General features: G+C 34.3%; 1 protein-coding gene across 1 annotated transcript in view; it reads right to left on the bottom strand.

Annotated features, from left to right (window-relative positions):
- Nucleotides 1–13,553: 13,553 nt before the first annotated feature.
- Nucleotides 13,554–26,775, bottom strand: part of Rbm46 (RNA binding motif protein 46) — a 34,139-nt gene continuing 20,917 nt past the window's right edge. Inside the window, exon 4 of the mRNA XM_071614861.1 lies at nt 13,554–13,753. Coding sequence (XP_071470962.1) covers nt 13,554–13,753 — 200 coding nt within the window. The remainder of the gene's footprint in view (nt 13,754–26,775) is intronic.

Below are 26,775 nucleotides of genomic sequence, written 5' to 3' on the forward strand. Positions count from 1 at the left end.
CTGGGCAAGATCAGCAATAACAACATTCCTGTTCTTTATTTCTATAGTCCTCATAATGATCACGAAGCCTTCTGATTCTGTGTGTTAAAATGAATTACTCTTGGCAAACGAGTTGACTTTTATTTTCTTGATCAAACCCAAACTGTTACATCAAACTGAAGTCATTATCCTATGTAAGATCCACCATTATATTATTCAAAACAAGAAAAGAAAAATGGTTGCTAAGTAAACTGTGACATGCGACAGATTTAAAAAATTTCCTTATTTCAGAGATGGTTGAGTGTTTAAGATGTGCTTGTGCACAGTATGAAGTAGAGTCAGGGTTGTTGTTTTCTTTTCTTTTTCTCCCATCTGGGTGCCTAATTGTCTCAGCACTATTTATTAAAAACTGTGTCCCTTCTCCACTGATCTATAGTCTTCAAATATCAAGTATCCATATTATTGAAGATATGACTCTGGGCTCTCTAGTCCATTCCATTCATCTGTCTATCCCCATGCAGTACCAAGCTCCTTTAACTGTATCCACAAATTCTGTACAAACTTCAGTATCAGCTTCCCATTTACAAAAAAGCATTCTGTGGACTTTGATTCAGGTAACACTATCTAAATGGAACTGGGGAGAATTATTGGGTACAGTATTTAGCCTTCCATTTATAAATGTCCCCCCATTTTTACATAACTTAAAGAATTACATTATGCACATTTTATTGGATGTATTCCAAAATACTTTATATTTTTGATGCTTTTGCAAATAATATCTTCATATTATAGTTATTTTGGACAATAAGAAAACCACCTTCTGTTTCTAGTTGGCCAAAAGATTGTATCAGGACACAGCTTTACCAAATGTTTTATTACACAATGGACAACACATTACCGATGGAGACGTTTTTCCCCTTACCACCCACTTGACCACTAATTTGCAACAGACCATAGAATTTTTTTATGGCAGTGCACCATCCCCAGGTATCTATTTCTGAATAAAGACTAAATTGTTCTAACAGAGAAATCCCCCCACCCACAGCAGTTTAAATGAAATGGTTTGTTTGTTTCTCATTCACTAGTCTACTCTGAGTTCTGTTCTATACTGTCATCCGACTTGAGATTCTTTTGATACACTAAAAGGTTCTACTACATTCTAAACAAAATGTGTACTGTTTGGAGGGATTTTGATACAAAACTTATTGATGCTGCTTTAAATGGCACACCAAATGTGGAAGACTGTTGACTGAACCCAACAAACCTCTTCTTCCTTCTCTCTGGGCACATGGCTAAAGGCTTCATCTCCAGGCTTTTTACAGCCAGTGTGACCATGTGACTCCGTTTAGGCAAATGGGATGTGAGAGAAAGGGCCATTTACAATTCTCAGGTCATCTCCTTTTTATAAACAAACTTCCTTCCCAGGACTTCAGATCCTTTCTCTCTTTCCTTCAAATAGGAAAGTAGATAAGGCAACAAATCAATTTTGAACTTGTGGATGAAGCCCATGACGGGACAGAGCAACCAGCAGACAATGTACTTATTCTTAATTTGCCTCCTTTACTTCATTAGCACAGAACATTTATAAAGGATATCAGTCAACTCACTTCTGAACATTTTTGCATTATCTCCCACATGAGCTTTTGGGGGATACCTCAATATCTACACCATAATAGGCTCCAACATATAAATATGGCAGATACACAATTCAGTCCATGGTAATGTGTATGTTAATTCTCCTAGGAATTGCAGCTTTACCAATCAAGTGATTTATAAGTTGTAAAGGCTTCTTTGTTTTGATATCAGTGCCATACAAGATTCACAGTAGCAAAATCGTGAATCAGTGTAGATCCATCTGTGGATGAATGGATAAAGAAAGTGTGGTATATATACACAATGGAGCTCTATTCAGTCATAAAGAATGAAATGGACAAGCATTTCCTCTCCATTGTGCTCTGTTCTATATCAGTTACTTCAATAGCTTAACTTGTCTTGTTCCCTAAGGAACTTGGCATGTGTGCAAGAAAACATCATTTTGCAGATAACACTAACTTTAAGCATATGAGAAAAATCCAGTGCCCTTGAGGTAATATATATCCAGATATTCTGACCCAGACTCACTCTCATTTTTCCCTTAACTTGGCAAGGCTATTTGTAATGAAGAAAACTTGGTGTTTTACTGTCCTCCTTGGCTTCAAGAATGACAGAAGAATCCAGTCCCATTCATCCTCTTGTGACTCCTGCTGGTACATGCTAAGTCTTGCAGCACCTGTGAGGAACCCTTCCATTCCTTCCATAGGCCTACCACTTACTCCCCAGCTGCGTTATGCTGAGCCTTAATCACAGATCTAGGCCTTCAGGCCAGGAGGGGAGGGGGAAAGTTCATGAGGGGAAAGGGGTGATCATGTTGTCATTCAGAAGAGGTGCCTCTGCTTTGTCTTCAGCCACAGGAGGGTGCTAGCCAGAAATAGGGAGAGGAGGGCTAGTTCAGAGGATCAGGTAACTCGAGATTTGGAGATGGAGAGAATCCACTCAGATGTCACCCTTACGTATGTGTCAGGGTCCCATTCTTTCTCCACTTTGGCTCTAACCTTTGTGCAGCCACCCATTTTGGAGGGGAGTTTTTTGTTCTCTTTGTGGTGCTCAGGGCCTTACACACATTAAGCTAGCTATCTACCGGGGAGCTAGCTCCCTAGCTCTTGGAGTTCCATACTTTCTGAAACTGAGCTACTCTACCACTTAAGTCCCAGGAAGGCCCACAGCTTTCTCTGATCTCCCTCTGCAGTGGATGAGAGCTTCTTTGTAAGCTACCTAGGCCCTACAGTTTCTAAACTTGGTTTTCAATGCCTATTAAATGCCCTTAGCCTTTCACTATCATTTTGTAGAGAATCCATCAAACTTACCTGTAGACATCAAATATTTTTCTTAAAGTTAGTATTTATCCCACCCCCTTTTCTTTCTTTCTTTCTTCTTTTTTTTTTTTGTCCTGGGGATTGAACCAGGGCCTTGCACATCTCCCTACCTTTCAAACACATGATACATTGCGCCAGCTAGGACACTGCTTTTCGCTGACATACCATCTTGATTCACCACTAGTGTAAGTTTTAGTAACTGCAGGACTTGCTGGTTATCAATGCTATCTGCACTCCACCTGCCAAAGATGTGGTCTTGGTTGCTGCCAGCTCAGTGGTGAGTGCTCTAACTCCAAAGCCCCACCTTATCACTTGCTTGCTCTGCAGACTCTGGGCACCAACAGTCACAGAGTTTAGCATATTTATTTAGGAGTGCCCTTGGGATCTCTACCTATGGGAGGGAGGGAAAGGAATGGAGGGAGAAGTTGTTCTACGCAAGTCTTCCCTCCTTAGCCAGCTCCACAGGAAGTTCTGACACCAGTGGCCCCTGGTATGGTCCTTCTTTGGATTGAAATGGATGTACCCGAAGCTTCTGCCTTGATCAGTCTCTGGACCTCAGTACTTATTCGACCATCTTCTCCAGTGCCATGCTCCTTCTACAGAGAATGGCCCTTCACTCACTTCCCTTGTCTTTTTCTTCATACCACTTACCGGACAGTGTATTTTATGGTTGTTAATTATATCTTAATTCATACTCTAGGGTGTGTTGGCAGCAGATGAACAGAATGGGAAAAAAAGAAACATTTGGCAATAAAACAGGGAGCTTTGGGACTGACTTTGCATCTGTCAGGAGTAAGAGGAAGAATAAAAACTGTTAATAGAGAAAGTTGGGGAAAATGATTGGCTTAACTGGGCTATAGCTGTTGAATTTTTGATACTCAGGGACATTGAGAGCATCCTCAAAAAAAGAAAAATGTCCAAATAACAAAAACAATAACAAAACCTTTGGTATTGTACTGAGGTGTGGAGAGAAAAAAGGGATCTTTATCAATTCACGTGATTTAACTGAAGTGCTAACATTAGAGTGTATGAAGGAGGATTAAAGAAAATAGTACATGTGAAATTACCTTTCAGGTCAAACACATGTAAAGCCTTCTAGGAATTAAATAATTTAGGAAAGTTAAAGGCAGTCAAGATCTGGCAAAGACCTCTGGGTGTAACCATTAGGCAGTTGTGAACAAAGTGAAATGTCAGAGTAAAAGTGAACTCTCTAGTCTCAAAAGTAAAATCTGAAGACAAAAGCATCCCATTTATCTTTCTGAGAAATGTTTTAAAAATCAGAATGAAGCTGGACATGGTGGTGTACATCTGTAATGCCAGCGAATCCAGAGGCTGAATTCAAGGCCAACCTTGGCAACGTAGCGAGACCCTCTCCCAAAATAAAAAATAAAAAGCGTTAGTGATATAACTCAGCAATAGGGCACCCCAAAATTTCATCCACAGCACCACAATAAAAAGCAAAAAAATGAAGACAAGAAATTGAAATGTTTAAAATGATTTATTGCCAAACGTTAATTATTTTTCACTTTGAATTAAAAGTCAAAATCATCAGACTCTTCACTTTTCTATCCATAGCCCATAGCAGAGTGCCGCCCACATGGATGATAGTCAATAAATTTCAATGAATGGAATTCTTTAAAGAATGGAATATTCCTATTTTATTCCTTTCTTAATAGCTCACTTTATTTCTTTAGCCATTATCCCTTATTCTAGTAGCTCTATCTCTGTATACATACCAACAAATTACAATAGAGAGCCAGTTATGTTCTTGGAAGATAAAGTCTATCCAAGAACTGAATATGAAATAAATATTACACAAAGGTCAATCAGGAGTTACTTGAGATGACACATATTCTTTTGAAATCCTTTTTTATTAAAAAACAATACATGAGGATAGACTCTTCACCCAAGACAAAAAGAATAGGAACCAAGCACACACATGTTGTAATGTTTGTTTTAAAAGAGTATGGTTCATATTAAATCAAATTGCTGACACTGTGGTTCTTTTTTATTTTTTTTAAATTTTTTTTTTTTTTTTAAGAGAGAGAGAGAGAATTTTTTATTATTTATTTTTTAGTTTTCGGCAGACACAACATCTTTGTTTGTATGTGGTGCTGAGGATCGAACCCGGGCCGCACGCATGCCAGGCGAGCGTGCTACCGCTTGAGCCACATCCCCAGCCCAACACTGTGGTTCTTAATATTGTTTTTTCCTCTTAAACTGGGGGATGTTTCCCCCTGCAGGAATAGAAAACATTCTAGGCTTTTTTTTGCAGAAGGGTATTTAACACAGGAAATTGAGTAGTTAAAAACTTAAGTCAACATAGGTCAAGAGCCCACTGTTGGACAATTTAGGTTTTAGGGTCCCCGCCCCTCAGTGGTGATTCAGAGATCAGATAGTAGTTGCGCTGTTTTTACTACAGCTGCTGCCAGGACAAAGATGGTGACTAGCCACTAGAAATTGATGTCTAACACTGAAAACACTCAACATTCACCTAACTTTTCTTGCCAGAAAGCACTGGAGTGGCAATATGGTCTCTATCTCAACTCCAAATTTCAAACTTGATGTGAGTACATCATATTAGCAGAACCTAAATCAAATACAGAATCATAGATGCACAGGAATCTGAAAAAAGTAGTTTTCAATTTTCCAATACTTATAATACATGAGGAATTTTAAAGAACAGAAGAAATGAAGCTGATTTTAATATTTCATGCCTAGCATACTGTCTAATCTTATAAGTGACAATGCTTGAACTTCCCAGTATTCTTCCCTCTTCCTCAACATCATGGTTTAGATATGAGGTGTTCCCCAAAAGCTCATGTGTGAAACAATGCAAGAATTTTCAGAAAGGGAAATGATTATGAGAGGTGTAACCTGATCAGTGAATTAATCCACTGATAGGAATTGACTGGGTGGTAATTGTAGGCAGGCAGGTAGGATATAGCTGGAGGAGGTGGATCACTGGGGAGTATGTCTTTGGGGTTTATATTTTGTCCCTGGTAAGTACGGCTCTCTCTGCTTCCTAGTTGCCATGGTCTGACCTTTTTTTTTCCTCCACCATGCCCTTCCACTGTGATGTTCTGCCCCATCTTGGATCCAGAGCAGTGGAGTTGGCAATGGCAACTCCATTGGATGCATGGACTGAACCTCTGAAACCATGAGCCAAAATAAACTTCTCCGTCTCTACATTATTCTTGTCATGTATTGGGTATTTTGATTACAGCAACAAAAAGTTGCCTCTAAAACAGTGAGCTTCTATATCCACCCATATGTTTTAAATTTATCCTTTTCCTTCTGGCTCAATTGCCATGTCAAAGTTCAGACTTGTTACCTGTTGTCCAGATGACTGTGACAGCTTCCTAACTGGGCTTTTGTCCTTAAGGCCTCACTCAATTTGCCTTCCAAAAGTCCTGCTTTGGGAACTAAAGTGTTTCAGAAACTTGAAGGTGATAATTTCTTTTCTCTATTTAAGCTTCTAATTGGTTTTCCCATGAACTATAGAGTAAGCACAAGTTCCCTAGTAAGCCCTTCATGACCTGATCTCTACTTTCCTTTCCAAGCTTGTGTCTGATTCGCTCTTCATTCTCACAACCTCGTCTAGTTCTGCAACTTCTGCCCCATCTGCACTTCTGATTCTCTATTCATGTGATGCATAATGCCCCCATTGCATATATTACTTTTCTAGCTGGAATACTATGCCCCCTTCTCTGCTTAGAGAACGATTTTTGTGAGTTCACACAGCATATTATCCCAAATTATTTACTGACATCCAAAATAATTAACTTCATTATTGTATTGAATAATACAACTTCATTGATTGTATTGAATAATTCAAAAAGCCAGACTTCTGATACTCAAATGAAATGGGGATAAGATAAACTACACTCCCAGTTCAAGGGTCAAATACCCTTCAGTGGATGGCAGTTTGGTGTGCATTCTTCACTCCAATGTTCTCTGAATATTACCTTTAAATCTTTATCTATTGTTGAGAAACATCCCAAAGAGCCTTTTGTAATGTGTATTTAAATAAAGGGAGCTGTGGTACTTTACCTTAATATCTTTGCTATATGGAATTCATGCAACCCTGATGTTTATTTTTTATTGAGATCTACACAATGGTGTGGGCACTTGTAGTTTTTAGTAACATCTTTGTTAATAAGAAATTCAGAAGCTTTGGCCTGAAGGAGGAATTTATATATTGATCAGTAGTTCTCCTTGTAAAAAGAGGAACAGTGTACACTCATTATATATCCACCACTAATTACAATGTGGATTACAGTGAACATAAATTGAATTATCTGGTGAATGAATAAGGAGTTTTCTGACTGAACACATGAGCCCCTTAAGGATGAAATCTTTCAAATTAGGGGTAAGAAGTAACTTGTAACCAGCTGCTTCCATATTTCCTGCAAATTGCTCCTATTGCTTATTTTGGAATTGTATTATGATATAAAAGAAGAGCAAAATGAATGTTCAAACGCAGAGATGTTTAGCTTATGTAAAAATTCCTTAAATCTTTATGTTGGGGTATAAAATATCACTTTTACATATGACATACTGACAACAGAACAAACCATTAAGTTTTCTGTGCTACTAGCCAAAACTAATCTCTATGTTATCATAATTCTGCCTTTAGAGTTTGCTGATGCTTTCTTCTGGCTGGACAAGTTTGCTCAATTGAATTTATCAATTCAGTTATTGTACTTTTCATTTCCAAAATTCCTATTTGGTTCTTCTTCGTAGTTTCTCTTTGGTGATATTTCCATTCTATTCATATAGTTTTCCTGATTTCACGTTGAATCACCATTGGACACCAGGATCATGTGAGCCAGCAGGGCTCACCATTGGACAGCTCTTCTTGGGGGATGGGGAAGTTAGTCTTTGGAGCCAGGGTGACTCCCAACATTCCCCTCTCTTTGTTATTAAATGAGAGTGGGCATCCTGAAACGGGGGATTATGTGAGTCAACTACTGTAGAGGCCTGTGCTTTCAATTTATTGAGCATTCTTACACTGGTAATTTCTAATTCTTTGATAATTCATATTTCTCTCTTTGAGGGTTGGTTTCTGGAGATTTTAGGTATACCTCTAAAATGCCATGTTTATCTGTTTCTTTGAATTTGGTGTGGGGCACGGATTTTTGCTCCATAAAGAATCAGCCACTACTCCCAGATTTTGTGATCTGGTTTCAGAGAGGACTTTCTCCACTTAGCCCACCTAGAAATTCCCGACACCTCTCAAGACTTTTCTGGTGATGCATCCTTTCCTGTGTGTGCAATCTCCTAATCCAAGAAGTTTACCAGTTTCTATTCAAGGTCTGAAAGGGATGCTGCAGTCTCTCTGGGGCTGTAGTGGGCCACAGTACAGGAGCTCCCTCTGGTGTTTGTATGTATGTATTATTGCAGGCTCTAATGTACTTCATTCTAAGATCTGCAAATCAGTATCCCATTTCTGTCAGTGATAGAATTCAAGCAAGGTAGAAACTGGCTCCTTTGGTAAAGTTCTCTAAAAGTCAGAATGTTGGACCTACGTTTTACTCTTTTCTCTCTAGATTAAAGACAGGAGTTGGGGATTTCTCTCAATCCAACCAAACCATGCCAAAGATAGGGGCTCTGCTGATGATGCCACCAATTTCCCTACTGGCTTCAGTTTGGTCATGTCTTTTAAATCCATGTCTCCCTGGGATTTAGCAGGTCTAGGAAATCCTGTTCCACCATACTGCTGATGTCACCCACCTTATTTTTTTCTGGTTCTTATTTCTCTTACAGGACTGTGAATCCCCTCTCCCCTTTTTAACTCCTTCACCAGTCACATCTAAAAGTATATCCCAGTTCTTTTTTTTTACTATTTTCTCCCAATTGGGATACCTTTCCAAGACTGTCCTCTCAGAGCCACACAATTCTAAGTCCTCTTCCTTTAGTCAATTATTGTATATATCAGGATAATTTTATAGTGTTTTCACACTAGGGATATTCTGTTAGCTTACCTTAGGTTCTCTCCTCTCCTGTTTTCTAGTTTTCCAGACTCATGAGCCCTTATTCTCCACAAAGGCTTATACAAGAACTCAAGAAAAAAATTACTCTGCTAGAATTTGATATTTATATATTTATTTACAAGTAATTTGAAAATTATAGTGTTCTCTTGTTATGTTGAAGAGGTGGGTAATGTATGATTTGTTTTTGTTTTAGCTTTGTATAGTTTCTATAGGATGTGTAAAGAGATTTTTGGTTTTGGCAACTTTCCTTTTTTATTGGTTCTTTTTAGTTACATATGACAGTGGAATCTATGTTGACATAATTATAAAAGCATGAAAATGGTCAGGAGAGGTGGCACATGCCTATAATCCCAGCAGCTTAGGAGACGGAGGCAGGGGGATCACAAATTCAAAGCCAGCCTCAGCAAAAAAAAACTTAGCAAGCTCCTAAGCAACACAGCAAGACCACTAAATATTTAAAAGGGCTGGGGATGTGGCTCAATGGTTGAGCAGCCCTGGGTTTAATCCCTGGTACCAAAAAAAATATGGAGCATATCTTGTGCTAATTCAGTCCCCACTACCTCTCCTTCCCCTCCCCTGCTACCTGCTCCCTTATATCCACTGAGATCTGCCATTTACCCATAGCTCTTTTTACTTCTTATGGATGAACATGATGGCAACTTTCACTATTATCCTTAGGATAATATATTCTTGACTTATTCCTAAAATGAGCACAACTGATCTTAGGAACCCTCCATAATACAACAGACTAAGGCCTGGCACTATGGCAGAAAGAAGCCTCAAATTTGTCACCACAAACCCTTTCGATGTTAGACATTCTCAGCCTCATGAACTTGGTAACATCCAATTCATGATGGGCAACTCACTTTATTTGGTATCCTATAGTCAGTTTCTATTAAGGCCTAATCATTAACTAAGGACTACTTCTCAAAAGGAAACTAAGAGATCAGGGCTTTGCTCCAAATCCTAGAGATCTTCAAAGCGATTTTTCCCATCAGAAGTTGAAAATGCTTCATGCCCATACACAGGATAATTAGTGACACATTTCAAGTCCACTGGACCCAATGAGTCAAAACTAGTTAAGTATATATAGTGCTTGTGTATTGTTAATCTCCTGGAGAGCTTTATTTTACCCTGGGGTTCTACTCAAAATTTCTGAATATTCAGTAAACAGATCAGTGCAGCTTTTCCTAATGTGTTTGTTTGGATTACTATTCACAAAAAGATCTTCCATTTTGCTTATAAGAACAATTATGTGTCTTTTTGGTTGAAATTATTTACCACTGCACTGTCTAAAGATAAAAGGAACTTCTGCAGGGTGACTTCATCTACTCCTGTCGAGAATACTTGTTTTCTGTTTATCCTTCCAGGGTTTTATGTGCACTGTAGGCATATACAATTGTTCTTTCCCTCTTCTTTACCCAAAAATAGCATACTGAATTATTATGCATATATTTCTGTACCTTTTTTAACAGTCTTTTGCTTAGCATTATCTCTATTCGAGAATTTTGTCTTTTGTACATGTCTTAGTGTGTACTGATAAATGTATTCCTAAAGCAGTTCCCCAATGATGAATAGCCTCACATATATCATTCCACACACACAAGTATATCTCAAAAAACTATGACTGCTGGATCCAAAGATGTATTTGCAATATCAATAGCTGTCAAGTTACTCTCTATGTGAACTAAGCAATTTATAATTGCATTGGCAATGTATGACAATAAAGATTCACCTAAAATTTATAGAACTTTCAATATTATCTAAACTTTTATTTATTTTTAATGAGATAAAGTATCTCTTTATATGACATCTGACATCAGTCTAGTCAGACTTTTTATCCATTTTTCCATTGCATTATTGATTTTTTAACTCATCAGTACCTCGAAATTAGAGATTGGCCCTTTGTGAAATAATCTAAGTATTTCTCCAGTTTGTTTTCTTTTGATGTAACTTAATAACAACTTATAGTTCTTTCTTGCCATGCAGGATTGGTTTTTTTTTGTTTGTTTTGTTTTTTTTGTACCAAGAATTGAACCCAGGGGCATATAACCACTGAGCCACATCCCCAGCCCATTTTTAAATTTTATTTAGAGACAGGGCCTCTCTAAATTGCTGAGGCTGGCTTTGAATTCACAATCCTCCTGCCTCAGTCTCCCAAGTTGCTGGGATTACAGGTGTGTACCACCATACCCGGCTAGGTTCTTCTTTTTAAGTTGGATTTATCAATCTTTTCTATTATGGTTTCTAGAATTTTGAGTTGTTGCTACAGAAACCTTTCCCACTTTAACATAAAAACAAAGGAGAGAGATAAAGTTAATTAAACTTTCTGCATACCTTTTTGTTTAGAGGGGACGTTAAGCAAAATGGTACATGGCTCCATAACTGGTCACACTCCCACATATTAGGCAGAGTTCTTTGCAAAAAGTGGCACACAAATTCTGACATAACCTGTCTTTAGAAATGTTTCCCTGCCCAATGAGATATATCATGACCAAGATTTATCAATAGCTTGTGTTCAACTAACTAGGGAAGACTTCATTTAGAGTAATGGCCTATATAATCTATTGTATAAACATTAAGGCAGCAAATAATTAATGTTCACAAATCAAATGAAATTTCATACAATATAAGATTAATTGCTCATCCATAACATCACAGAAAGTAGCACAAATACACTGATTTCTATATTCCTGTGAGAGAAGTGATGAGAAAACTGCAAAAGAGTACTACCATCTTCATATAATTATACCCAAACATCAGCTATCATTTGAGTACATTTCACTTGCCAGATGTTTTAACTTTATAATGAATGTATCACAATTTTACAAAGGTGAAAGGTATGAAACAGATTAAGAACTGTAAAAGCCAGGGGTTGTGGGTATGGCTCAGTGGTAGAGCATTTGCACAGATTGCAGGTTCCATCCTCAACACTTAAAAAAAAAAAAAAAAATCCAAGTTCAAAGAGCTGTTAATGGCAGAAGTGGTAATTCAATGTGATACCAAAGCTTAGTTACACATTTTCCACTGTTTTAACACAGATCACCAAACACTTGGTGTTGTTGGTAAGCTTGCTCAAATTTTTTTTTCCAAAATGAAAAAAAAAAAAAAAAATATGTGGAAACTTGTAATTTGGATCATTCCAAACATTTTTATAAAAAACTAACTGTGTCTGATTTTCTTCTGTCTTAAAGCCTGAGTCACCTGTGTGTGACAAGGCTATCACCAGCCAACAAAAAAATAGAACACCGTATGTCTGCTGAATGAGTGATATGCAACTGTGAACTATAAACATGGCAATTAAACGGCAAAATCTATGCAATTCAGACACAGCTGTGTAGGGAAAAAATAGTGCTGATTTAGTGCCCATGCTCATTTAAATTGTAAAAAAGTTAAGTATGACTTATGTGTAATAAACCACCTTTAGAGAATTAAAAGATGAATTTACTATTCACATACTTTCTATTACAAACTCAAGTTGGTAGAAAAGTTATCTGCAACCATTTCAAATTATATGCATATGTTAGGTCTGTACAGGTGGAGTGAGCTAATCAACAAAGGTAATGTTTGATATCTAAGATTTTCATCACTGACATCAATTATGAAAATGTCATTATAAATCATTATGAATGTACATTACTAAACCAATGAATAGTCAAAATGATCTGAATTCACTGAATTATTTTTAAGTAAATGGGAGAAACTTCAGTGAGTCTAAACAATATTTCTATTGCCCGTAAAAATGTTTTTGTTACTGTATCACAAAGCTAACAATTTTCTCCCTATATAATATTCCATGATTTGGTTTCATAAAGACACTGCACCAATGATCCTATAACTATATATAACCAAGTAAGGAAAACTGTTCTCCAAGATCACAATGATTGTGAGACCTAATTTTTGTGTATGTGCATTCTAATTAAAATAAAACACATGTATGAGAAGCATCACATATTTAATGTCAAAGTTTGAATTCAAGTACAAAAATTAAACAACATGATTTCAACATTAAAAAACCATAACACTTCTTATTCAAACAATACAGCGAATATCAAAAACACAAATGAAGCATAACTATAAAAACCTTAAATATATTAACAGCAAAATTACAATTTTTGTAACAAATAATTATTAACTAAAATATTTAGTTATTTTCAAGGACCACAATGTTAGATTGCTTTTTCTTTAGTACTGCATAAAATTTGCATATTAATCTTTTTGCCTCATCATTTCTTTCTACATAATAGCTAGATGCTTCTGGTTATATAAGTGTTCCAATTTCCAATACAGATAGAGGTCCTTGGTCATCAATCTAGTATAACCATTGTCTTCAAGTGGTTTACATTTGTGAAATGCTATACTGCAAAGTTATACAAAAAAAAATTAACAAATTACTGGGATCTATTACCCACTTAGGAATTAAGAAAATCTCAAAAGTTTAAAAAGAATAGTAGCTTGCTAAACCACTGAATAACTTTTTAAACTTTCCATTTTTATAAATTTTGCAACTCTATGTTATTCTTTGAATTATAGCAGATGTTTATTATGTTGGCATAAACATATCATTTTTGAAGCCAAATGTGCAAACCCGATTCTAAAATAAAACAGTATTTTAATTTGCATGCTTTTCACAAGAAATTTTCATACTAATGTTTACAGATTTTCTTCAGAAGAATGAGGCCTGATTGGAGATATATAGTCGTTGTCCAACATGGCTGCCATTAGCAAGAGATATTGTTGGTGACAAGGGATAACTTGGATAAGAATAAGGCCTTGAAGTATAAGGAAGCACGCTGGGAGTCCCAGAAGAGAGGGTAGCACTAACAGGGGAAAGACTATTTATTGAGCTGCGATGGAAATTGTAGTCTGTAAATAAATACATGAACAATTATGCTGCACATCTTTATGGACACAAATTTAATTCAAAGAGATAAAGCATTAAAATTATAATCACATTTTAACATAATGTTCTAACATTTTAAAATCCTGATGATACTGTACTGGTGGTAAATATTATTTCCATATTCACTGCAATTCAAGTCCTTAGTTTTATCAAGTCAGTATTAATGTTGCCTTCACTGACACAGTGCATTTCAGAGATCTTACTAGAATGTACTCCTTGTCTTTATTTATATAATTTTTTTAACATAGAAAAAGAGAACCTCTGATTTCTCTTCTCCTGTTCTGACACTAAGGGGCAGTTCATGAAGAAAAGATAAAAAAACAGAAAATTCATAGTTGCTTTTTTTGAAACTGTATTAGGCATCAAACCAGTAGAAACATTTACCTCTGGATTTCAGAAACATTTGGTAGAAACTAACTGTCCAATATTTCATTATTTAAATGCTAATATAAACATTTATAAACGCAACATATCAATTTAACATTAGAGTCCTACTGGTACCACAAAATAGTAAAATGAATCATGTTGATAAAATAAACTTTTAAGAAACCATTATCAACTTATAGTATAGAAAAATATCCAAAAATTAACCCAAATTATTTAAAAAACAATTATATTTGAAATATTACTGTTCCACAATAAATATCCATCTTATGCACCAATAATTTCCTGCTTCATTAATTGTAATAATTATGTGTGTAAACTAAAGACCAAATTTTCAAATCCTGTAGTTTCCAAAAACTCAACTATGTTCTTTAGTGTAGATAGATAAGCCAAAGTGTGACAATGACTATTTATAAAAGTTATCATGTTTCTAGAAATAGAAAAAAAGGAATTAGGTCATCTAAAATGTAAAGTTTTTCTTTTCTATAATACTATCGTGGTACTATAAATGAGGCCTAAAACACATGAGCATTAACTTAATGTTGTCAGGGGACTTAATGTTTAGCCAACAGGAATGAGATCAACTGCAGAAGAATAAGCTCAAGCAACATCAGAAAGGACCTAGTTAAGAAAAAATGGAAAAAATAAAAATCAGTTAAATACAGGTTTAACTTCTAGCATTGTAAAACTCAAAATATTTTCATAACCTTTTAAATTTTATAAAAAGATCAATAAGCAGCTTGAGAAAAACATGAATACATATAACATATACAGTTCAAAATATTTTCAGTATTTTGAAACTGGATAAGGAATTACTTTGTTTCATCACCCTCTGAAGTAGCATGACTCCAGGTTTCAAATATTTTTTTTTCTTTTTTTAAAAAGAATTCACTATGCAGGAGTGTTTAAAATACTGAAACAATGTTCCTATATTATAACTGCATTTTTGAAAAGTACTAAATCAGTCAGTTCCTTACTAGCCACATACTATGATGCACCTAGCTCTTTAAATTTTACCAATGAGGTCATCTACAACATAAATCAAAAGAGAAGACTTCTGCAGATAGGGAAATGTAGTTTTCAAAGACAAAACAACTTTTGTTTTAGGTTTACATCTATTCAAGAGGTAGGTATTGCAGCCTATTCATGAAATATGCACACAGAGATGTTTTCAGAAGACTTCAAAAAGAAGCTAAACAAATAGCTGGCTACTAGCACAATGCTCATTAGCATATCTGCATTTGACAGTCTGCTACTGTAAATCTTTAACTTAAACACTAATCAACTGGTGTATTCCCATATTTTTAGGGAAACTAAATTAAATATAAAATTATATGTTGATTCTCATGTATTAATTCATATAGAATAAGTGAAGAAGCTAAACACCAAAAAATAAATAAATAACCCAATCAATAAATGGGACAAAGACCTAAACAGACACTTCTCAGAAGAGGATATACAATCAATCAACAAATATAACAAAAAAATGTTCATCATCTCTAGCAATTAGAGAAATGCAAATCAAAACTATTCTAAGATATCATCTCATTCCAGTCAAAATGGCAGCTATTATGAAGACAAACAACAATAAATGTTGGCGAGGATGTGGGGAAAAGGGGACACTCTATACATTGCTGGTGGGACTGCAAACTGGTGCAGCCAATATGGAAAGCAGTATGGAGATTTCTTGTAAATCTGGGAATGGAACCACCATTTGACCCAGCTATCTCTCTCCTCAGTATATACCCAAAGGATTTAAAAACAGCATACTACAGGGACACAGCCACATCAATGTTTATAGCAGCACAATTCACAATAGTTAAACTGTGGAACCAACCTAGATGCCCTTCACTCATGGATAAAAAAAATGTGGCATATATACACAATGGAATTTTACTCAGCAATAAAAGAGAATAAAATTATGGCATTTGCAGGGATAAAGAGGGGGAGCATGGGAGGAATAGACAAACTCTAGATAGGGCAGAGGGGTGGAAGGGGAAAGGAGGCGGCAGGGAGTTAGCAAGGATGGTGGAATGTAATGGACATCATTATCCAAAAAAATACATGTATGAAGACATGAATTGATGTGAATATACTTTACATACAACCAGAGATATGAAAAATTGAGCTCTATATGTGTAACAAGAACTGTAATGCATTCCACTGTCATTTATTTTTTTAAAAAATCAATAAAAAATGCCAACTTGATTTTTAAAAAAAGAATAAGTCGAGAAAAAAACTTCCCCTCCAAATCCTACAAAAATTAGGCAACAAAAAAGTTGGATAAAGTTTTATAAGCACATCAAAAATAAATTTTACTCCTAAAACCACTAAGAATCTAAATATATTCAGGAAAAACATCTGGGTGATCAGAAAATAAAATACATATCAAATAAGATAATGGATGAAATATAAACTCAAAATACTTAACTAGTGGCCTAAACCTAGAAGTAGAATCACATTTTATTTAGCTCTAACATATAATTTGCACATTACAGAAAACAGCAGAAAATCCCTTTAATGTTTATGGAAAAATTAATGTGAGTTAAAATTCCTAGCACATATTTGCCCACCCTGGTTTTTCTTCCCAATTAACATCCTTAACTTTTCCCACTGTTTCTGCCTCAGAAAGGGATCTGTATTCCCTTTGCCCCTTCTTAAGGAATGACACAGAGCCAACTTCAGAATTTAACTTATACTTCATATTATTCAACTGTCTTAATGCTTCAAACTGAGGTACAACTGGCACAAAATAAGATGCATAAACCTTATATTTTCATTTCAATGAGTTTTGATAACTGTATAAATCATGTAATCCAAACCCCCAAAAAATTATAAAACATATCCATCAATCCAGAAGTTTCCTGTGCCCCTCTTCAGTCAAGAGCCTTTCTGTCGGAAGCAACCACTTTCTGATTTCTATCATCATAGATTAGCTTTATTGGTTTTGGATTTTATTAATTTTAAAGTTTTTTATCCTAGCTTTTTTCAATATAATCTCTAACATTCATTCATGTCATATAGTAATTTGCTTTCTTTTGTTATTATTCCATTGTATGAATATATAACAATTTCTTTGTTCACCTATTGATAGAATACTTGAGTTGTTTTTATTGATAGAATACTTGAGTTGTTTTTGAGTATTATGAATAAAGCTGCTATGAACCCTTCTTATACAAATATTTCATAGATATATGTTTTCATTTCTTTTTATGAATATATGTTTTGGGTAAATAACTGGGAATGGGACTGCTGGGTCACATAAAAGAGAATGTTTTAAGAATTGTCCACTGTGCCCATTTTATATACACACTAGCAAAATGTAAGACCTCTACTTAATTACTCCATATCCTAACATTTGGCATTGCCAGCATTTTTAATTATAGTCATTCTAGTGCATGTGAAATTTTATCTCATTGTAATTTTAATTTTTATTTCCCTTATGACTAGTAATGTGGCTATTGAGCACTTGGACATCTTTGGTAAAGTTATCTGCTCAAGCCTTTTGCTCAATTTTATTGGCTTTGTCCTTTTATTGATGATACTAATCAAATTCTTTGATCCTAAATAACAGACCAGAAATAGGTTCAGATAGTAGAAGTCTCTAAGTCAAATGACTCTTCCATATGAATGACAAGACACAGAAGATGACTGAGTAAGTGATTGATTTATATTCTCATAGCTGAATGGAGAAAGAGTAAGTTTAAGATCAGGCATCCTGATTCCTAGGAAGTATTACTTCCATTTGATCAAGCTTTTTCACTTGGGCAATATTCTTAAACAGGATTTTCAAAAGAAAGTATTTTAGATTATTATAGGCAGGAGAACAGAAGTAAAGCAGATAGTGCTACTCTAACTGGATTTTACTTGCACCTACCTACCCATTTCCACACCTCCCATTTCAACCCATGAAGCGCCTGCATTTCCTTGTTTTATATGCTAAATTTGTGTAATATTTCATTTGAAGAAAAGATGTAAGAATAACTGCTCTAATATTATGTTAGAGATGGTATTGTAATCAAATTTTCTACGATTTCATATTTATATTCAGAATGAATACAAATACTTTCAAAGAACAACTCTGATGTACATAAAGACTAAACAAGCCAAACTCAGAAAGTCAAATGTCATATGTTTTTTTCTCATATGTGGAAGCTAAAGAGGAATAAGTAAAAGAAAGATGTGGGGCAGGGGGGTCTCATAAAATTCTGAGGCAGATCAGAACTGGAGTAGAAAATAGGGAAGGGGGAGGAAGAAGAGGGAAAGGGAAATTTACAGAGGATTGACACTGACCAAATTATTGTTATATCCTATGCATATATGAATATGTAATAATGAATCCCACCTTTATATAGAATTACAATGCACCAATAAAAATATATGGGAAAAGAATAACAACATATAGGCTTAACCTTAAGTTCCAATTCAATTCCAGCAGTAATGGCTCATAAGAACCCTGGATTCAGAGCTTCAGTTGATGAATGTGGAATGAACAGGAAATCAGCCACAACTGACACAGGACAAGTGTAGAGACTGGCAGTACATTAACACATAACTGTTTATGTAGTTACTACAATTTGGTCTATTGTATTCTCTGTCCAGCACGAAGACCATCTGGTAGTGAGTATCACCAATGTGTTTCTCAGTGAAAATATAAGGAACAGACATGCTAATTTATTCAATGTTTCTCATTTTATATCTAATTCCATACTGCATGTTTGGACCAAAGCATTATTTCTGGAGCTGCTTCTCTGTATTAAAAATGAGGAAACCCCTTAATAAAAACTTGAACATGAGGGCTGGGGTTGTAGCTCAGGGTAGCTAGCATGTGTGAGGCACTGGGTTCAATTCTCAGCACCACATATAATAAAAAATAAACAAAAGGTACAGTGACAACTAAAAAAGTATTTTAAAAACGAACAAAAAAACCTTAAACATGAATTCAAAGGGTCCTCTCATATTAATTTTGGCTATCTTCATCTTTTATTTCTAACTACACTTCAGACTAATTTTCCATTAAAAAGTATATTTCTTTTTTTAATATTTATTTTTTAGTTTTAGATGGACACAACATCTTATTTTATTTTTATGTGGTGCTAAGAATCGAACCCAGTGCCTCACGCACGCTAGGCGAGCGCGTCCACTTGAACCACATCCTCAGCCCTATATTCCTTAATTGGTTTCTTTCTTCTTCCTGTTTATCTACCTTAGTGCTACCACCACATCCACCCTCTTTTGGATGCACCATCAGTATACAATTCAGCAACTGTCAATATATTCACAAAGTTTGTACAACTACCACCATTCTAATTCCAGAACATTTTTATCATCCTAAGCAGAAACTCAGTACCCATTAGCAGTCAGTCCCCATTCCCTCTTTTTGAGCAAACACTAATTTATACATATAAATTTGCCTATTCTGGACTTTTCACATAAATTTATGTGAAAGCATACAACTTCCGTAGTCTCTGGAAATAGCCTCTTAGCATAATGTTTTCAAGGTTCATCCATATTATAAGATGTTATCAGTATTTCATTCCCTTTTATGGTTGAATAATATTCCATTGTATGGATAGACCACATTTAATTTATCCTTTCATTATTTGATAGATATTTATGTTGTTTCTACCTTTGGGCTATTAAAAATAATGCTATTAAGGAGTAGTATGTATAAATTTCTGTGTGGATTTGTTTTCAATTCTCTTGAGTAAATACATAGGCACAGAACTGCTAAGTTGTATTGATAAATCTGTCTCAATTTTTTAAGAACTACCAAATTTTTCCAATGTGGCTAAACCATTTTGCACTCTTACCAGCATGTATGAGGATGACTGTAATAACTATGTACACATATTAAAGACCAAAATTTCAAATCCTATATTTTCAAAAAACTCAACTACGTTCTTTTGTCTATGAAATACATTTCTCAGGCCTTTAATACATATATTAAACATTTCTTTTAAATTTCTGTGGCTCTCTATTGAAATTTTTAAAAACTTCCTCATTTTACCATTTTATAATTTCAATTTCTAACATTCAATAATCATAACTGAATAACTTTCTTTAACTGAAATACTAAATATTGTGGAAAAAATACAGAGATAAAAAATTCTATATTGGAATACAAATCACATTTTAAAAAATATTTTGTATTTCCCATTCTAGTATAGAAAACAAACAGCTAACCATAAAGCACAGAAAAAAATTTCTCCAGGCTGCTGATTTTTAAGCATTTTATAACCTGTAAGATTTTGAAAATCATGAATTAGAAAATTTTAAGTATACTTTTGGCTGGGAAATATATATACCAAATTTACTGGCATTTAAAAAATCTCATTTGCCCTATTACAATCAACTTTTTTTTATTTGCTCTCTATTTAATGTTCCCTATCAGGATACTAACAGCAAAAGGCAAGTAGCAGACTTGAAGGGACCAATACATTTTTCTAAGACTAGACTCACAGAGTAGCTTATGAATTTCTGTTTTAAGATGATTTTAAAAGTGACTGAACAGTGTAATCTTAGTAATAAATGGCTGAAGAGGAAATAAAGTTAACCATACATAACTGCTTCCTTATAAAGTTCTGCTTAGTTCTCTATTACTTTTCAAATTGTTTTAGTGGGAAAAAAATCATTGGCTTTTGTTTTTAAACCAAAATTATTTTTTCAATTTACAGTATATTCAAAAGTAATGATTTCAGCTTTAAAATCTTCCTGTGAAATTTTGCCAGTGTGTAACAACTAGCATAAACACACATATTTGTCAGATATTGTACCTTTATTTTAAGAATTACAACTATTTTATTCTAAGTTATCTAAGGATTAAAATTTAAATCTTTAAAAGCAAGAGTGTGAAATTCTAAAAAATGCAAACTAAGTGGTTGACAAGAAAAGAAGGAAGAACAGAATACAAATGGGCATGCAGTACCTTTTAAGGAAGATGGAAATGTTTATTTTATTGATTATATTGTCATTTTACAGACATATATACATTAATCAAAAAGAACCAAAGTCTATACTGCAATTAGGTACATTTTATTGTATTTCAATTAAACCTCAATAAAGTTACAAACACACAAAGAAACAAAACCCAAAGTATTTTGGGTTAGTTTCACTGTTTCCAAATTACATCCCATACAATTCAAGAATAAGCATCCCTAAAAGAAAAATCCCTCAGCAAAATCATCTTGGGAAAAGTTTAAGAGAAAAAAAAACTTGAAAAAAGAAAAGGTTTCTACCTTAATTATTTAATATGATAATACTCATGATAATTTTCCAAGGGGCATATGTAGTATAGCTTTCCCCAAACTTCTTTGACCTTACAGTTATTTCACTGAACAACCTGGAAAATCAACATGGGAAGAACTCTAATGGGGATTAATGTATAATGAGAAAACATTGAAAATAAAACTGAAAAATTCTTCAAATACGTTAAAACATAGCAATTACAAACTCAAATCACTCTATAGAGGTCAAGACTTGACACCTCAACAACAACAACAACAAGAATCAAAAAGACCTAAAAAGAGCATGCTACAGGGACACTGCTACATCGATGTTCATAGCAGCACAGTTCACAATAGCAAGACTGTGGAACCAACCTAGATGCCCTTCAATAGACGAATGGATAAAAAAAATGTGGCATTTATACACAATGGAGTATTACTCTGCATTAAAAAATGACAAAATCATAGAATTTACAGGGAAATGGATGGCATTAGAGCAGATTATGCTAAGTGAAGCTAGCCAATCCCTAAAAAACAAATGCCAAATGTCTTCTTTGATATAAGGAGAGTAACTAAGAACAGAGTAGGGACGGAGAGCAGGAGAAGAAGATTAACATTTAACAGGGATGAGAGGTGGGAGGGAAAGGGAGAGAGAAGGGAAATTGCATGGTAATGGAAGGAGACCCTCAGGGTTATACAGTGGAGGGGGTAGAGAGAGAGGAGGGGAGGGGAGGGGAGAGGTGGGGAGGGGGGAGGGGGGAGGATGGGAAAGGCAGCGGAGCACAACAGACACTAGTATGGCAATATGTAAATCAATGGATGTGTAACTGATGTGATTCTGCAATCTGTGTATGGGGTGAAGGTGGGAGTTCATAACCCACTTGAATCAAAGTGTGGAATATGATATGTCAAGAAATTTGTAATGTTTTGAACAACCCACAATAAAAAAAAAAAAAGAATCAAAGAGGGCCAAATATGAAACAAAAAATGACTATTTCTATTGAAACTAAGTCTAATTGCTTTCCTTTCAAAGAACTAAAGACACCAAACAAATCATGTCTAGAGTTTCAAGTTTGATACCTTTGTACTGAGATAATTAAGGCAAACTCCTTTTAATGTTAGTTTCTAAACATATAGAAAGAGAATAGTACAAGCAGCTTAGGAGAGGAAAAATTATGACTTGCGCAATGGCAATCTAGGCTTTAAAACTCAGAACAAATTGTGACTCACTAAATAAATTATGGGCACAAATGAGGAGAAGATAGAAAGCCTTAGAAACTTTTCAAGTTTCATTTCTGTCAGCAAAATCAGTCCTCATAAATCAAAATTTAAACTATAAAAAGTTGTAAAGAAAATAGTTCTGAGACCAGTATCATATATTTGAATTTTGAGCTAAAATTTAATATTTATAAAAATAAAGTTACAAGTCTCAAAAATAATAATATATTTCTTTTTGTAGTATATATCTCTAGATTATATTAATTATAATAATTAATAGTTAATGAGGACTTAATAAGTGCCAAAATAACCATACTAGATCAGTATAAACTGAATCCTTACATAGATTCATAAATACTCTTTCTCAACCCCTTTGACAATGAGAAAATGGAAGTACAAAAAGGAGAATTAACTTACACAAGCACACGGAAACAGCACATGCATTGTTTACCAGGATAATGTTTTCTTTGCCTCTACATATATAAAGGAGTCTCAACAGTAATAATCCTCACTCAAACCACAAATTACCTTTAACTTCCTACTGCAGTTTACCTTTCCCAGTGGCTTGGTGAATTCTAATAAATATTAATTTTATTATAAATTGATCTAAATAAGATTTTGGCTTGATAAGATTGAAAAATATTAGACTCCCATTTTCTGACAATTTTGAGAAATACTAGATAATATATAAAATATAACATATAAAAATATAACAGGCTCACTCCATCTCTAATTTACAATAATGTTTACGATCTCAGTGGTTTAGTGTACATAACAAGTTCAAAGTTTTGAAAATAAAAGTTTAACTTTAAAATTTTGATTAATAAACCAGCAAGTAACAGAACTAGAAAAAACAAAACAGCCCACAAGGTTTTATTAGACAATTCTGAATATTTCTTATATCCAAAAGAACAACTTAAAACTGATTTTCTGAAAACTAGATATATCATAATACTCCTAAGAGACTTTCTCTTACCTGTTTATTTTCTCCATATTCTTCTACACAGGTCCAGGCTGAAGAGATTGTGTTCCCTGTCTGTAAGCAGTGGAGACAGAAAAGAATTGTCTTTAGAGTGATGTTATCCCTATCTTGGAAGTGCATGGAATCCTTGATAGCTTTAGTTAAAAACTTTTGATCATTATATAAGAAAATAAATTTAGAGAAAAAGAAACAAGTGGCAAATAGTTATAACTTCTGAAGTTTTGTAAAGATGAGCAGAGAATACTATTTTTATATCTAAATGAAAATTACAGCTAATATATAAAAACATATTTATCTTTCTAAGTGAATTAAGTTCTTACTAGAACTTAATTTCTTGGACTTTCCAAGAAATACTACTCTATTCAGGTAAAGAAAGGATTTTAAAAATAAATGAGATTACCTAATTTATAAGAGCCAAAGAATCTAAGAAAATTTACTTTAAAACCTAAGTTAACCATATATAGCACACTGTGGGCATCCATCTATTTTAGTGGTTATTTCTTTTTTATATTCCTTAAAGCTTTCTGTCAAGGATATACATCGAATTACATGCTAAAAAAAACACTGTTCATAAGTTATTAAGAATACAAACAATAAGTGTTGGCGAGGACGTGGGGGAAAAGGCACACTCATACATTGCTGGTGGGACTGCAAATTGGTGCAACAAATCTGGAAAGCAGTATGGAGACTCCTCAGAATACTTGAAATGGAACAACCATTTGACTCCTCAGTTGATATCTAAAGGACTTAAAATCAGCATACTATAGTAACACAGCCACATCAATGTTTATAGCAGCTCAATTTGCAATAGCTAAACTATGGAGCCAACCTAAATGCCCTTCAGTAGATGAATGGATAAAGAAATTGTGGTATATATACACAATGGAATATTACTCAGTATTAAAAGAGAATAAAATTATGGCATTTGCAGGTAAATGGATGGAGTTGGAGGATATCATGGTAAGCGAACTAAGCCAATCCCCAAAATCCAAAGGCTGAATATTCTAATAAGTGGATACTGATCCATAATGGGAGCAGGGACATGGAAAAAATGGAGGAACAGTGATTGGGCAAAGGGGAGGGAGGCAAGGGGGCATGGCGAAAGAAAGATGTTGGAATGAGATGGACATTATTACTCTAGGTACATGTGTGACTGCATATATGGTGTGATGATACATTGTTTATAACCAAAGAAATGAAAAGATGTGCTGCAATTGTGTACGATGAATCAAAATACATTCTGCTGTCATATATACCTAATTAGAATAAATAAATAAATTTTAAAAAATAATGTGCATGCATAAACATAAACAAGTGAAAATGTTTGAAGTTCTACAAAAACTTGTAGATTTTAAGGAACCATTTAAAGATTATAATCAGCACAAAAAAATTAACAATATCTTGTTTTCATACAATGAACTAGATTACATTAATAAACTTTGTTTTTAATCATTAAAAACAGCATCTGTTTGAAAGCAAGCCTGTGACAATTTACAGGGTCATGACTTAGACAAGAAGGGTGCCGCACTTTTTCCCTTCAAGGGTTGGCCAAGTCCTAAGAGGGAGATTAAAAGCAAAAGAAGGTGACAAAAGACAAGTTTTTAAGGCTAGGATGACAAAAAAAGAGCTAAAGAGCTATGATGAGGCATAATTAGAACCCAGAGTATAAAACTAAGTCAGAAGTTGTCCCACTTTAACATACTAAATTCAACTTTGTATCTTCTTAATTCCTGCCTAGAATATAGGATTGTCAGTCTTAAGCCAAAATAAATGCTTTCTGAATAAAGATAACATTAGGTTCACCTTCAAATCATCTCTATAATTTTTCACATGCAGTATCTGGCATTCAATAAAAAAAATGATCAAGTATATCAGGAAAGAAAACCTGCACTAAACACAGCTGTCACCGGTAAAAGACCTCCAAGGTGTATAGATAACAAAGTTTTATAACTAATTATTAAAAGAATTGTGCCTAGGGGTGGGGGCTTTGGCTCAGTAGTAGAGTGCTCAAGTAGCATGTGTGAGGCACTGGGTTTGATCCTCAGCACCACATAAAAATAAACACATAAATATTGTGTCCATCTACAACTAAAAAAATATTTTAAAAAAACTGTGCCTAATATACTCAGGGAATAAAAGACTAAAAATTTTGGAAGACAATGAAAATCATAAAGAGTTGAATGAAATCATAGAACTGAAAAACAAATCCAAATAAATGGTTTTGTCAGCATGTTAGACACAGATGAAAAAAATAATTCATGAACCAAATGACATATAAGAAGACAGACTAAATTATACAAAAGAATAGGAAATATAGGATGAATATAATCCATTATGTGGGACAGAGTAAGAAGGTCTAACATATGCATAACTGGGATACTGTAAAGAAAGAAAAAAGGAAATGGGACAAAAGCAATATTTGAAAACAGAAAAAATTTACCTTTCTAAAACAAACAAAAAAAGGACTGCTAACCTAGCAAAAATATCCTTTCAATCAAAAACTACAACCAGACAACCAAAAACTAAGATAATTTATCATCAGCATCTCCATTTAAAAGGAAATATGGGCACATGTTCTTGAGGCAAAGTAAATAAACCATTCTGGTAAAAGCTTGGAGACACAGAAAGAAATGAAGGGCAAAGGAAATAATAAATGCGTAAATAAATATAAACATATATTAAGTCTAAAAACTACTATAAATTAGTTATTGTGGGGTTTAAAATACGTAAGGGATAAACTACATAGAAATATCAATTAAAATATTTAAATTGGAAGAAAAAATGAAAAGAACTAAAGTTCCTTGTATTGTTTAGACTATAAGAAAAGTACTAACATTAAACTTAAATAAGTTAAGAATGCATGTTGTGGGGTTGAGGTTGTAGTGAGGCATTGAGTTCAACCCTCACAGCACCACATAAAAACAAATAAAATAAAAGTATTGCGTCCATCTACAACTAAAAAAAAAGTTCTTTAAAGAATGAATGTTGTAATTTACAGAGTAATCACTAAAAGAACAGTCTAGGTAGAATTAGTAATACTAAAGAAAAGAATGCAAAGAGACAATATGAAAAAATATAAACAAATGGCAAGATGAGAGACTTAATCCCAAACACATCAACAAATACATTAAATGCAAGATGACCAAATACTGCAAGGACAGACTTTGAACAAACA

Source organism: Marmota flaviventris, chromosome 7 (genome assembly GCF_047511675.1).
Source record: "Marmota flaviventris isolate mMarFla1 chromosome 7, mMarFla1.hap1, whole genome shotgun sequence".
Classification (NCBI taxonomy): Eukaryota; Metazoa; Chordata; class Mammalia; order Rodentia; family Sciuridae; genus Marmota; species Marmota flaviventris.